The sequence below is a fragment of the Lissotriton helveticus genome, chromosome 1_1 (genome assembly GCF_964261635.1).
Source record: "Lissotriton helveticus chromosome 1_1, aLisHel1.1, whole genome shotgun sequence".
NCBI lineage: Eukaryota > Metazoa > Chordata > Amphibia > Caudata > Salamandridae > Lissotriton > Lissotriton helveticus.
Genome location: NC_136057.1, coordinates 1,855,796,003 through 1,855,811,488, shown reverse-complemented (window position 1 = coordinate 1,855,811,488; position 15,486 = coordinate 1,855,796,003). Strand labels below are relative to the sequence as shown.

The window sequence follows — 15,486 nt, the reverse complement described above, 5'->3', positions numbered from 1 at the left end:
TAGCGCGGGAATCTCATCGTCATATGAAACATTAGGATACAATCTTTGTGCACTTGTACCCAGCCCCCTTAAAAGATGTATTTTATTCCAAAATAAAGACATGAGTCAACAGATTTTGAGTAATCCCATAATGTAAGGGCTGCTTCTCTTCACATAAAACGTTGTCGAGCAAAGATATCTTGGACATTTAAAAATCACATATTTGTTCACCATATTAAAAGTTGAATGTGACTAACGGTGTGATGATTGAGTTTACTATTCGGTTGTAAAATAGCCCTGTGTGAATTCCAATCAAAGCACTTCCTAGAAGGTGGAATTATACACAAAATAGCCACAAGCTGGAGATAGGCAAGTAATACTCTTTGCGGGCCAAAGCCCTTCTTTGTGTAATTTTAAGAATTGGTAATAAGTCAAGCAGACAGCTATCAAACGAGGCCTACATTCTTTTTTTTGTTTTAAAGTGGCTTGAGCAAAGGTGCATTTCCAAGAAAGTTGTGTCCCTATAGCGAACTACAGGTGTCCTGTCCTATGGAAAAAAAGATCAGTATATGAAAAATTAGGAATAAATAGCTAAGGGGGAGAAACAGAGGAGCAGGTCTGGATGCTGTGTAGCAACAGTGAGCAGTCAAAGACTTGGGAGCAACAGAGGAGCCGGTAGAGGGGGAGAATGATAAAAAGGGAACAAATGATCAGGACAGGCAGAGTCGAAGCAATGGTTGGACGAGTTTGGGAGAAAGCAGTACAGAGCACGTGGGTGCCAGTGGAACGTAGCACACGAAAGAGAGAGTAAGAAAACATGCACCATCATGGAGTGCTGAAAGCAAAAGAAAATCCCTGCCTGCAAAGGAAACTACTTTGTTTGTAGATTTGCTTCTGGTGAAAGAGCAGAATGTCGTCACTCAGTGAAGTCAACCAATGGCTGAAGGGTGCTGACCCATTGACACATACTGTGTGCTCTAGTGGGAGGAAGAAAAATATGAATGACACAACGATAGACCAGTGGGTGAATAGGGCTGGTTGAATGCCCTTATACAAGTAGATATCTTTTATTAGCCAACGCCTTCTGAATTTGATTAAATAGGCAAACACCAGACATAAAAATGAGTTCCTTAAAATTAAGCAGTACAAGGATACAAGTCATCCAATCAAAAGGAACGGTAGAGAAGGCATGCTCCTGAGGCAGTACAGACATAAGACGAACTAGAAAAGCCCACGAAAATGGCAGGACCGCCAGCAAAGTGTTAACAACGGGCAGACCCACTCCCCCCTGTAACCACTGGTTTTATTAATAATGGGGCTTTCGAAAAACCGAGGGCTCAAGTTGTCTTAGGCGACACCTAAAAACACAAACCTTGCACGGCATTGCTGACTGTAATAATCGAGCAGAATTTTTTTTTTTTTTTACTCATCTGCTGCGTATTGGGACCCTCCAAAATACGCACAGTCCATCTTTTAACCAAATTGTGTCTTTCAGAATTTGTCTCGAAAATCCTGTGACCATTACTGACCAGAAGCCTCCAGTGGTTAAAGTGTTGACTGTGGAGTGACAAGTCCTATCTTCGTGTTCTTGCAGCTTCTCTTAAACGCAACGAGTGATCCTGGGCTAACACTTTTATATTCGCTGTGTCAAAATTCGAAGTGCCTAAAACGTCTGATCTCCGATGCTCCGCGCTAGGCGTAAAGCATAACAAATCAAGGCATGTGTATAGGAAGTGACATCAATGCACACGGTGAAATAAACACTCGGGGAGGATGGCATTCTCCAGGAATAGCTCCGGAGCTGGCCACCCGAGGCACTTTGCGTCTCGAAGCGCAGATGTCGTGCGAATGCTCCCTGATGACACGTGCCATGTGTCGGAAGTGCTGGCGGGGAGCGCGTGCCGCCTCGCAGTGGTAGAGGAGGGCGCTGCCTTCTGCACCTTTAAGTCACGTACCAGCTGGTGCGGTGTGCCACTTGACCCTACCAGGGCAGCACACGCCTGTCTGTGCGCGGGCTGCCTCGGAGTGCGTTGATACAGGACGTGATTTGTGTATACACTGCACTACGCATCAACTACATGTTAAAATGTGGGAACCGCACAAAGCCGGTCAGCCTGCCCTCCTTTGGCAGGTGTCACCGTCTTTGAATTCCTAGTGCCCACCCTCACAAACAAAATACCCCCAAAGCCTTCGTTGGGGTCCCCCTCTTCCACATATTTATATCATACTCTAACAAAGCTATTTTATTCTCCGTTCGTGTTAAAGGGGGCACCTTCATAGGCATTTTAATTTACCCTTATTTGAAAGTCGTCATATGACGGGAATCCAACTGAGAGTTCTAGAATAAAATCAGAATTGCATTTCTAAATTAAACCTGAATTGAAGGGAATGATGTTTTGATATAAACCTTTTTTTTTTACTAAAACCATGGGATTCGCCCTCGTAGATGGGGTAGACTGGCAGGGATGCGTGTGTTAGTCTCACATTCTCTACTGTCTCGCAGTTTCTACAGCTTGGTTGTGATTTTAGAGTTTTTCTGTTTATATCTCTTCCTTGAGTGACTTTCAACTTGTACATGTGGAATTTTTTTCTGTTTGTATCTCTAATGTAACTCATGTAATCCGAAGTCCTTATGTAACAGAACTGGTTCTTTTGTAAAGCGCTCTGACACCTTCGGGTAATGTTCGCGCTAACTAAAATCGCAATAAATAAATAAATAAGTAAATAAACAAACACACAAACGAGTGAACCGTGCACAGTGTGATTAAACCCGTGCATCGAGGGAACACCTCGATACAGAGACGTGCCTCCAGCAGTGCAGGGGGGGCGGGTCTGTGCCGGGCGGCTCCGCGGCAGTGCCGCCCGGGCGGGGGCCGTGGGCGGGCAGTGGGAAGGTGCCAGCCTGCCCCTGACGTGTGCCTCTGTCCCCGCAGGTGAAGGGCCGGCGCCGGAGCCCGCACCGCCGAGCAGCAGCATGTGGATCGGCCGCTAGGAGATGCGGGGCGGAGCGGCGGACTGCACGGAGCGATGGGCTGCGCCTCCGCCAAGCATGTCGCCACCGTGCAGAGCGAGGAGGAGGGCCAGAAGGGCAAGAACTTCCACAACGGAGACGCATTCGGCGGTAAGTGCCTGCCCCCTTCCCTGTCCCTGGCTCTTGCATTCAGCACGCACTATTCAAATGCACATGACATGGATTCTGTATAGATTATTATTACATTAAAACCATATATGGTTATTTTACTAAGCGGCACGTGTTTTATGGACATGGGGTGGGTGAACGGGTGGTTGGGCTCGGCTGTAAATGAAGGCTGCGACCTGCTAGTGCACATCTCACTGAGCTGCTTGACTTTGGGTTGCACTGACAGCCAGATATTACGCAGAGATTGTGCGCGCTCACGGGTCGCAGGTACCAAAGATCACTGCAGCAGGCGCTGAACCCTTTATCGAACCAGTTATTGAGATTACAGCCTGCAATTACCTGGCCTCTCTCCCGCCCTCATTCCCACAAGCAGGCACTCTGCTGCACGTCCATTAATTTACTGAGCTGCCTTAGGATTGTGACAGACCTGTGACAAACGGCTTGCCTACAGAGCCTCGTAGCAGGTGCATTAGCCATGTGAGCAGTCTTTGAGGCTCTTGTTTACTGCGCGCACCATAATAGACGCTTTACCAATCGGAAGAGGCAATTGACGTGACGTCAGTTGACCCCTTTTGGCCGAGGGGCCGGGGCAGCTTTTGAGCACGGGGGTCTGTGGAGCTGTGATCTTTAGCTCTGGAGAAACCATCCCTTTTCACTTTGGTGTAATGCATAAAAAAGCAGCGCTGCAGTCTATTCGCCCAAGATAAATTATCTGCCTCATGTTGCTGCCAGCCCACACAGGCAGCGCGCATCCCTTAGCTTCTCTGCGTTTCCACGTCCTTCTAGATTCAAAGGCGCCCACTCTTTATCGCTGCGAGATTTGTGAGTTGCTGAGGTCCCGAGGAAAGATGTTGCATCCGCCAAGCGTTTACTGGGAGCAAACTGCACGTGTCGCAGCTTTAAATTTCCGACTGACGCCATGCCAGACTGACCTCCCCTCCCCTCTGACATTCCTTCGTCCTGCATTTCTCTCTCCCATCCCCCTTCCTTTTTGCCATCCTCGGCTGCTTGGAATGACCAGGCCAGTAAGAAAGCCCCGTGGGTTCAGAACCTTCGTCTATCAGCTGTATGTAGGCCTTTCAGAGGTCGATTATACGAGTACAATTTATGGTGCTACGAAGTTTCAAGCCCTGTGGTAGTGCGCCATTTACAAGTACTGCCTCGTCATGACGTTATCTTTACTGATGTCAATTGAATGATTGGCCAAGTAGTGGTAAGTGCCCTTGTGGAGACATCCAACAGAACATTGACTACTGCCACCTGTCACTTCCAGTTTTTTGCATGATAAATATCGAGTTTTCTATTTCTGTCGCATACATTGAGTTTAATGCATACAATAATACAAGCGAGGTTGATGTGTATGTCGGGAGCAGAGCCTGATGGTCAGACGGGTGGATGATTTATTAGGTGTGGCAGAGACTGACAAAGCTATAAAGGGTGATGCATGTGTTGGGGACAGAGGCTAACAGAGCTGCGGTGGGCGGTGCAGGTATTAAAAGGAGAGGAGCCTGACAGCTAAAAGGTAGGGCATATTATTGGAGGGAACGGAGATTGACAGCTGCAAGGATTGGTACGTGGGCTGGCGCGGCAGAGACAGACCGCTGCATGGGGTGGTGCATGTATTAAAGGCAGCAGAGGGCGACAGCTGCAAGGATTGCTGCATGCATTGGAGGGAGCAGAGACAGAGCTGCCAGGACTGCTGCATGCATTGGAGGGAGCAGAGACTGAGAGCTGCAAGGATTGCTGCATGCATTGGAGGTAGCAGATCCAGAGCTGCAAGGATTGCTGCATGCATTGGAAGGAGCAGAGACAGAGCTGCAAGGATTGCTGCATGCATTGGAGGGAGCAAAGACAGAGCTGCAAGGACTGCTGCATGCATTTAAGGGAGCAGAGACAGAGCTGCAAGGACTGCTGCGTGCATTGGAGGGAGCAAAGACAGAGCTGCAAGGACTACTGCATGCATTGGAGGGAGCAGAGACAGAGCTGCAAGGACTGCTTCATGCATTTAAGGGAGCAGAGACAGAGCTGCAAGGACTGCTGCATGCATTGGAGGGAGCAAAGACAGAGCTGCAAGGACTGCTGCATGCATTTAAGGGAGCAGAGACAGAGCTGCAAGGACTGCTGCATGCATTGGAGGGAGCAGAGACAGAGCTGCAAGGACTGCTGTATGCATTGTAGGGAGCAGAGACCGAGCTGCAAGGATTGCTGCATGCATTGTAGGGAGCAGAGACCGAGCTGCAAGGACTGCTGCATGCATTGGAGGGAGCAGAGACCGAGCTGCAAGGACTGCTGCATGCATTGGTGGGAGCAGAGACTGAGAGCTGCAAGGATTGCTGCATGCATTGGAAGGAGCAGAGACAGAGCTGCAAGGATTGCTGCATGCATTGGAGGGAGCAGAGACCGAGCTGCAAGGATTGCTGCATGCATTGGAGGGAGCAGAGACCGAGCTGCAAGGATTGCTGCATGCATTGTAGGGAGCAGAGACAGAGCTGCAAGGACTGCTGCATGCATTGGAGGGAGCAGAGACAGAGCTGCAAGGACTGCTGCATGCATTGGTGGGAGCAGAGACTGAGAGCTGCAAGGATTGCTGCATGCATTGGAGGGAGCAGAGACCGAGCTGCAAGGATTTCTGCATGCATTGAGGGAGCAGAGACCGAGCTGCAAGGATTGCTGCATGCATTGGAGGGAGCAGAGACAGAGCTGCAAGGATTGCTGCATGCATTGGAGGAAGCAGAGACAGAGCTGCAATGACTGCTGCATGCTTTGGAGGGAGCAGAGACAGAGCTGCAAGGACTGCTGCATGCATTGGAGGGAGCAGAGACAGAGCTGCAAGGATTGCTGCATGCATTGGAGGAAGCAGAGACAGAGCTGCAAGGATTGCTGCATGCATTGGAGGGAGCAGAGACCAAGCTGCAAGGATTTCTGCATGCATTGAGGGAGCAGAGACCGAGCTGCAAGGATTGCTGCATGCATTGGAGGGAGCAGAGACTGAGAGCTGCAAGGATTGCATGCATTGGAGGGAGCAGAGACAGAGCTGCAAGGACTGCTGCATGCATTGGAGTGAGCAGAGCCAGAGCTGCAAGGATTGCTGCATGCATTGGAGGTAGCAGATCCAGAGCTGCAAGGATTGCTGCGTGCATTGGAAGGAGCAGAGACAGAGCTGCAAGGATTGCTGCGTGCATTGGAAGGAGCAGAGACAGAGCTGCAAGGATTGCTGCATGCATTGGAGGGAGCAAAGACAGAGCTGCAAGGACTGCTGCATGCATTGGAGTGAGCAGAGCCAGAGCTGCAAGGATTGCTGCATGCATTGGAGGTAGCAGATCCAGAGCTGCAAGGATTGCTGCATGCATTGGAGGGAGCAGAGACCGAGCTGCAAGGATTGCTGCATGCATTGGAGAGAGCAGAGACCGAGCTGCAAGGATTGCTGCATGCATTGGAGGAAGCAGAGACAGAGCTGCAAGGGGTTAGCTGAATTGTGAGAAGCTGAGCTTGTGTCAGAGCTGCAGATATTGATCATTAGGACCCAGACTCTGACAGAGCTGCATGCAGGCTTCGGGCCTGTTTCGGAGGGAGTGCTTAGAATTTCTAGGGTCTGTGTCAGAGCTGCAGTGCTGTGGTGTGTTGCAAGGGTTAGACGCTGAAAAAGCTGCAACGCTGGGGCATGTTTTGGAAGTATTGACTGGGGCATAGCTTGACACCTTCAGGGCTGTGTCTAGCATTACAAGGGGAATGGGACCTGCTGCACACCCATAGGGCTAGGGCATGCATTACCAGCATGGGCATACGTTGGAAGGGGTGGAGCCTGTGATGGCGCTGCTGTGTGTATTCGTAATCCGACTCCATAAAAGGTGGGTGCAGCGCTTGGGTATGTATCAGAGCAGAACCTTTGACAGAGTTGTGAAGGCGCTTGAAGCCTTGGTGAAGCTCTGGGACACGAGAAAGAAGGAACCTATAGTCTGTGGACTTTGTGGGAGGAGGAACATTCCTTTAATCAGGCCAAACTCCTGCACAGGAGAGAAGAGCGCGCCAATTGTTGCCCCATAGCAGTCTGTACCTCCAGCTAAAAAAAGAGGAGAAAAATAGCGTTGGGCCTCTTTCTGTTGAGGCCACAATATCACCAGACTCCTCCCACGCCCCATTTTCTTATGGGGCTGCTGACGAGTGTGAGTACCAATTAGTTTAACGTTACTTATGCCTTCGGACCAAACATTGGTAAATTTATCTTGGTGGTCATTTTTGTCTCATTGAATGTTGCTTTTAGGCTTTGTCTGGCCTTTCCTCCAGGTCTTGATGCAGCTGGCGATCACTGGACTCTTCTCAAGTGTTTACCACTGGGGTTCCAGAAGCGGTTTTACTATTTCACTGCTTAAAAGTGACAGTCCCCAGTTTGGGGCTTAACTCTCCAGGGCTAAAGTGGTTGAACAGTCAAGACTTAACCCAAGTGGTGGTTAAGGCCAGGAACTGGGCCATTATATGTGACTCATTCAAGTGACCCTGGTTAAGGGCCCGTGTGTTGTGTTGCTTACTTCTGTACTGCTCCTTTTCGTGTGAAGTCCCAGATCATAGTTTGGTTGTCACTAGTAACAATAACTCAGATTCTCCCAGCGGTACTTCCGAGGAGTCAGTCGTCACCCCTAGGGAGGATTGTTTGGTTTCTGGTGAAGATTCTTCTCTCCGCCATTCCTCGAGGAAGAGGGTGGTTCCTTCGTGGCTTAAAGACTATATTACTAGTAACAGTTAAAGATCATATCACTAGTAACAGTCAGAACTTTATCACAACTTTGTTAGTGTTGCTGCATTTGTTTTATGTTGCTGCAAATTGTTTTATTCATTATATGTTTCTTTTCTTTCTGTTTCTTTTTTTTCTTTTTATTATAGATAGGGGGATGTGTTGTGTTGCTTACTTCTGTACTGCTCCTTTAACCACATACATTCTTTCCTATGTCATTGCTGAATGTAGAACCTTGCATATGTCATTCTGATGTGCATTCTTGGTAAGAGTCAGTTATCCATTGATGCTGATCTATGCTGGATTAATTGTACTGTGCTCTTCGATTAAATAAGCTTCTACCTTAATCATCCTTGAATTTATCTTCATTTCACCGTGTTCATCCAGAGCTATAGTTCAGAAAGCATATAGACCTATTTTTTGCCTAACGTATAGAACAAAGCGAATGAAAATGTTATTGCACCTTGTGGGCAAATATAAGACTTAAATGGCGCTCCAGTTTTGGGATTTCAAGTGCAGCTGAAGCAATAACATTGAGCCCTAAGGCCAGTTTTGTTTTTTCAAGGAAACTTGATCATAAACGACTTGTAGCGGCATGAAACGACTCCATGTTGTGAGCACCAACGCTTCACGATTTGGGCATAAGAAATCACCACAAAGCAGTCGGTTCTGGCTTGCTTTAACAGAACAGAAGACGTCTTTGTGAAGTATAGCATCTCTAGATGCAGAGCACGAGGAACATTAATTCCGCCTAATTGTATTCAGTTTGATATGTATTCTTTTTTTCTTATTGTATGGTATACAAAATGGGGCATGGACTTGCAGTGGAATGATGTATCACACCCTGTGGCACGGATTGCAATTTATCAAACAAGATTATGACCCTTATGAATTCATTTAAACAGCTAGTACAATCCAAATGGAAAATATCAGCTGTTTGCATGGAAACTCTAATTTGGTGTGCATTAACTCGCCCGGGACTGTTTTAAGTGTAAGTTTGATATTGTTTCGTTTTATTGATCTAACATTAGACATCTCAGTTGATACTCTAGTCCAGTGGTTCTTAACCTTTTAACTTCTGTGGACCCCCACTGAGTAATTATTGGAATCCAGGGACCCCGACCTAAGCAGTTTGAATAATTTTACTTTATTTATATTCACTTTGAGTCTGGTAATATGATTTAAGTTTCTAAGCAGTAATGGACCCTAGCGAGGAGGAGTTGCGTACCTCCTGGGACTGCAGGTTAATTTCCGCTAATCTAGTATGTTCACATGCTGTTCATTAACCCATCATCTAGTGGTTTAACCTCTAATGGTACCTTGTTGCTAAAGTGTTTAAATGCTTGACTCACTGTGGCATCGACCTACAGCGCCCTAGACCTTCGGAACCACCGTTAGATTGTTTCTTCTGGTTCAGAAGCATGATTGACATTGGAGGCCACAAATTAGCAGACACTGCGTCTTCCTTGTGGACTAGAGCAGTTTTAAGATCCGCTTTGCTAATTTTAAAACAGATGTGTAAGGACAGAGACTCTATTTTTTTTTAATTGGTCACTGCTCAGTATCGTTTGCATGTCCGATATGGATAAAATACCCTTTATGATTTGCCCAAAGTGTCAGGATAGACTTTCACAGTATGTGTAATTTGTGTTTTCATAGGACCAAGAGGAAGCTGTGTTGAGTTTGTGGCCATGACATACAGAAGATATACAAAATATTGAGAGAAACGCTTTGTTTTCCATGCAACAGTGTTGGGACCAGCCCTTATTTGTCAGTTGTCCATTGAAAATTGCACAATATAATCTGTCCTCTGACCCGAAGTGGAAGGATCAGATGTTGAGGACGCAGGGTAAACAGGCGCTTAAAACTTTAACTTAAAATATTGAAGACGTCAACATTCAGGACATCTTGCTAGATTTACCCAGGATAGTCCAGGGTCATGTGGGTCTCACTAAAAGATCTGAAGCCTTCGCCTCACTTAAACAAGCATTTGCTACGCAATAGGTCTCGCATTACTGTTAGTTTGAGGTATTGGCGTATCAACACCAATAGCTCATACTTTCAGTAATGCAAGACCTAGTGCATAGCAAATGCTTGCGTAGTGAGCCAGGAACTAGCATTTTATGTCTCCGTGCAGTACCACAAGGTGCTCCTAGAGGCCTCTAGTGAGCAAGGCTCCAGCACTGCATGTCTAGGTGCAGTATCGCAAGATGCTCCTAGAGGCCTCTAGTGAGCAAGGCTCCAGCACTGCATGTCTAGGTGCAGTATCGCAAGATGCTCCTAGAGGTCTCTAGTGAGCAAGGCTCCAGCACTGCATGTCTCGGTGCAGTATCGCAAGCTGCTCCTAGAGGCCCCTAGTAAGCAAAGCACCAGCATTGCATGTCTAGGTGCAGCACCGCAAGATGCTCCTAGAGGTCCCTAGTGAGCATCATAAACGACCTAAGTAAAACAGTACACAGCTGCTTGAAATATGAGCAATTATATGTTTAAAGTCGTTCGGCTGTGGTAACATCAATGGACAGCTGACAATTCAGCACGCCCATGTTCAGGTAAAAGAAAAGCACGTCCGCCATTATCCCATCTGAGGCGGACGTGCTGCTTAAATAAATAAAAAACATTGAGAGTGAGCGTGTCCAGGCAGAAGAAACCCAATTAAGAAAATAGTGCTCCCACGCTCTAATAAAAGCATACGTGTAACAAAGGAAGTAAAAGGGCCAGTTCTCATGGGAGGTTACAAATGAAGATAAGGCGGTACTAAGGAGGGACTAACAAGCCTATTAACCAATCACAAACCAGCATTTACGAAAGACCATGACACAAGCCAATGACAAATATGGGCGGAGAGTGGGCGGGGCTACAAGTACATACTGCAATACAGCATACCTCGCAGAGTAGCGCATGCGCGCTGACTTTAGGCTTGACCTAAAAACCATCAGTCAATACATGTTTTTTAAAGGGGTCTCTAAACATATCGATTCCACCGGCCTTGAGGCAAAGCTAGCCAATACAAGTGAAGAAACAGGAAGAAAGCTTTTCTTTCTTGGTTTCTAGACATGTGTGCCATCTGAAAAGCAGAAATCAAATGGAGAAATATTATATTACCCAAGGTGCTGAAGGTGGCGAAGGCAGTGTTGTAACCACAGCCAGTGCAATTTCACGGGACACCAAGAAGATAGTGCTGGTGAAAATGCACACGTTACCATTTCACTTAGGATTCATGCCGAGCCCGACTCTGATTTTGCATTAGCGAAGAGGAGATTCCTCAGCCCTGGTGTTACAGCAATGCTGCAGTCTAATATGGATATTGAAAAAGATGGACGAGGAAGGAAGGAATTAGACTGGGACAGATCACAAGGTCTTTTGCCAGGCCACAGCACTTCTCAGTAGAGGTGGCCACTACCAGTGGGAAAATATTCAGGCTAATCCATAGTATTTGCCTGAAAAGCAATAGTAAATGGCAACTGCAATTGTGCTTTTGGAGCAGGATGCTAACAGGCTCTAGTTTTTAATATCCATTTCTTGGCAAGAACGTCTTTGGAGAAGATGTGTTAAAGCCTGAAAATGTATACAAAATAGCACAGACAGTCAGGGTGATGAGAGCTCTGTGACACAGGTGAGAATTCTGACTTTACCAGACAGGTCCATCTCTGACAGCCAGATATTACTCAGCAAAGAGGAAAGTCTTGTGTCATGGTGCCTGAAGGCAGTTGTTGTACAATACATTTTGTTTTTGTTAGATTTAATGTGCAGTCAATTAAGTTATGCTTCGGTTTGAGTGCATTAGTTGCACTGACTCCACATGTTTGGAAAGGAAACAAATACTTCTCTTTTTGAAGTCCCAGCAATACAGATTTTTTTTAGAGGACCTTAAAAGGGTTATTCTCCCACGCAGGACTCCGTTGCCTGTATAGGATCTAAATACTCTACTAACTAGGGGAGGGAAGCTCAGTTTGGACTAATGCCGAAGTGAAAAAGGCTAATTCCATATGCTGGTTAACAGTCAGCTCTGGCTATTCAAGAGCCTCTTCAACTAATACAGCCAGATCACTTGCCTTTGAGGACCCATCCTAAGTTTGTGTTTACTTTTCATGTGAACCAAACGATTGATTGTCCCTTTTCTTCCACAAACACAGGATACGCTATGGTGTTGTCAACTCACTCTAGATTTCAGGAAGCTCCTGATTATTACTTTGATACAATGAAGATTTACAGAAGGGTGAATCATCTCTTTGTATTATTTGCCTCGCAACCTAAGGGCAATGTTATCCAAAAGCAAGCATTGCATGCTGTAGTGTGTGCTGAATTCAGTGTTGTTCAATAGCTGACAAACCACTGCATCTGACACCTAGAGCACATTTTAAATGGAAGAAAGACGTAATGGTCACCATCATCAGCATCTTGTTGCTGTTGCCTATGTCATAGTTGGTGAGATGTTTTTTGGGTACATGAACACCAAAAATTGTCTGACTAATAAGGATGGGTAAGAAGCAGCAGTAGGAAGGACCATATAAACAATGGTTTGTTACTGCGCCATAAATCTTCGACATCCATTGACGGGAGTACTGCTTTGCAGCCAGTGCCCAACATGTGAATCTAAAATAGATTCACACAGCAAAACAAGTTACTTGGAGTTTGTAGCTATTCTAGAGTTACGTGCTACCGTTCTGCTACTATAGTAGATGGTAGCCAACAAGACCACAAGTACGATGTGTTCTTTATGCTTCACTAGTTTCCTCACACTTAATAAAAAATCAGGGAAAATGTATGTGAATATTGCTTCTGAAGTGTGGAGCATTCTCGGTCTCATTCTGCTTGGTCATTCCAGACATGCCTATAGTTGGGGCCGGCTTTAGCGCTGGTGGTGCCTGGTGCAACAGTCTTTTTTGTGCCCCCCCCCCCCCACCCACCCATGACCTCATTCTCCATGAATTCCCACACTACCACTCTCCAACAGCGCACCTCATCTCTTCATAGCCTCTCTCTGACATCCATTCCATTTTTTATAGTGCTACTCATAGTTCACTCACACTCAGTTCTGTGATCTGCATCGTTAACCCTCCGTGCTACTTTATGATGAGCCACAACTGCCCCTAGACAACATTCTGATCTCTTGCCTGTAGGAAGATTAATCACCAGAGTTATCTAGACATTTGTATTTATGCCTGAAAACTGCTGGACGCACAAGGAAGTTTACTGTGCTTTTAAATCAACATTTATTTATAAACACAGCACCCCCCCCCCCCCGCCCCCCCCCCCCCCGCCCCCCCCATCAAAGTCGGCATCCGGTGCGGCTACACTGGTTAGACTCCCCTAAAACCGTCCGTGCCTATAGTGGAAACTAACAATTTAGAGATTTTACTAAACAAGGTGCTATTCTGAGCCTAATCACTAGCTGGTGGTTGTATGCAAATCACACGAACCAAGAATAATTTCTGGCTTTGGTTTGTATTTTTGCAGCTAAGTGGCAGTTTTCGTGTTTTAGGCATGCCCCCAGAGGCATAGAAATTGTCTTGGTTGTTCCAAAGTAGTGTCCAACTTGAAGCAGCCACCCCAGCCACCCCAACAGGGTTACTCCCTGAGGACTGTTTCAAGTTAGATACTTGTGACCTGTTCACTTGTGACATTGAGATCGGCTATCTTATTATGTGTGACTTCAAAAAAGAGTAGCTGCAACAGGGGCTCTGTGTTTTCAGCTGAATTGTCGCTAGGAAGTTTAGAAGTCCAGGCAGTAAAGATCGACTGATCCATCAGTTACCCAAAATAATCCCTGAACCTACTTCCTATATTGTTGCAAAGAAGCCACAGGGATTTGGAACAAAAGTAATGGCAGGATACAATTGTAACCAATTATATAGTAGCCTAAAAGTCTCAGTTGCAGTGGAGAGGGTGATTATTGGATATCACCCAAGGACCGAGAGGGACTGGGAGCCGTCCTATCTGTAGGATTCTACTCCACAAGAGTTGACTAGGTGAGGGGTCCTGGAGGGAAATGTAGCCTGTGATCCACATTTCCTACAGAGAAATGAGCTATGCAAGAAGGGCAGAGTAGGAGAACTGGCCCACTAATCAAACCTTGTTTACACAGATCTCCTGCCGTGCCTCTTTTCTGATTATTTTTTTATTATTATTATTTTTTTTTTATTGAAACAAACAATTATACAAACGAAAGAACAAAACTCACAAGGCAAAAGTACATTGATATATGATCATGGGTCCATGCAGGCAAAGTTCCAGTGTTAGATACATATAATGCAAATGATGAGCATTGGGTGAAAGGGGCGGACAAGGAGACAAGCAAAGAGTTATTGGCAATATGGAAAAGCTGAATGCCAATTAGGGGGACGTAGAAACGTCAGGGTTTACATCATGTGGGGGGTACATATATTCCCACGATAAGCGTTCCATTGGGACCAGATCCTACCCCATTTCCTGGGCCGGCCCCGGGAAAGGTACACCGTCTTTTCCCGAAACATGCACCAGTCCATGTTCTCCCTCCATTTAGATACAGTGGGAGGCCTATGCGATCCCCAAAGCTGAGCAATGTCCCTTTTTGCAACCATATTTTTAAGGGTCGCCCATGTAATCTGTGCTGTGCTGTCGTTAGGCTCCCAGACATTCAACAGACAACGCCTGGCCTCGGGCAATAGCGACACACCCATGACATTCTCCATCACAACATGTATTCGGGACCAAAATGTAACCACCTCCGGTCATTCCCACAATATATGGAGGTAGGTGCCAGACATTCCACATCCACGCTTACACAGCCCATCCAAAGAGTAGCCCATCCGTACCAGACACAGCCCAGTAACATACACTCGATGGAGTACCTTAAGCTGAACGAACCTCAGGCGAGCGGGAATAGCAACTTCCTTGGGCGAGGACAAAGCAGATTGCCAGTCCTCATCATCCAGTTCCAGTCCGTCAGCACTCCACGAGGCCCTAAGGCGCACCAGCAAGTCAGCTCTATTGTTAATAAGTTTCTTGTAAATCAAGGAGATCGTGCTGTCAGGTCCATGACATCCAGAATGCGGTCCTCCAGAGGGGAGGATTTAGGAATCTCATCACCTGCAGCAAACACGGACAACAGAGCGTGACGGACCTGGGCATACCTGAAGAATTACGTATCACGAAGGTCGTACTCCACTTTCAACACGTCAAATGACTTGACGGCACCCTTCGACCACAGATCACCCACTCTACTTATACCAATCATGTCCCATTTATCAAAGCCTTTCGTTCTCCACAGATGTCCCAAGCATTCGGAATCATACAAAGGGGTAGCCTGAGTAAATCTGCCACACCAACCCAATGCCGCATTTGCATCACGCCACACCCTCACAGCAATTTTAGTAGGACCAGTCAGTGTTCCACGGAGTCCCTCGGAGTACAACGCTCTGTTAAAGGACCCCACAGGCAAAATAAATGTATCCATGGAAAAAGCCGGTGCAGGGCCCGGGGCGTAGGTGGCGTGGTTAATAGCACTCAGCTGAGACGCCCAGTAATAACGCCTGATGTCTGGGAGGGCGATACCGCCATCATACCACGGAAGCGTGAGTTTGGAAAGAGCGATACGGGCACGCCCATCCCAGACCAGTTGTCTCTGTAGGCTCTCCACTTCACGAAAATAGCCCGAGGC

At 46.7% G+C, this 15,486-nt stretch overlaps 1 protein-coding gene across 3 annotated transcripts in view; it reads left to right on the top strand.

Annotated features, from left to right (window-relative positions):
• Positions 1–15,486, top strand: part of C1_1H1orf21 (chromosome 1_1 C1orf21 homolog) — a 415,212-nt gene that overhangs the window by 146,058 nt on the left and 253,668 nt on the right. For all 3 annotated transcript variants that reach the window (XM_078641457.1, XM_078641468.1, XM_078641462.1), the window contains exon 2: positions 2,913–3,100. In XM_078641457.1, coding sequence (XP_078497583.1) covers positions 3,007–3,100 — 94 coding nt within the window. In that variant the 5' untranslated portion in view covers positions 2,913–3,006. The remainder of the gene's footprint in view (positions 1–2,912; positions 3,101–15,486) is intronic.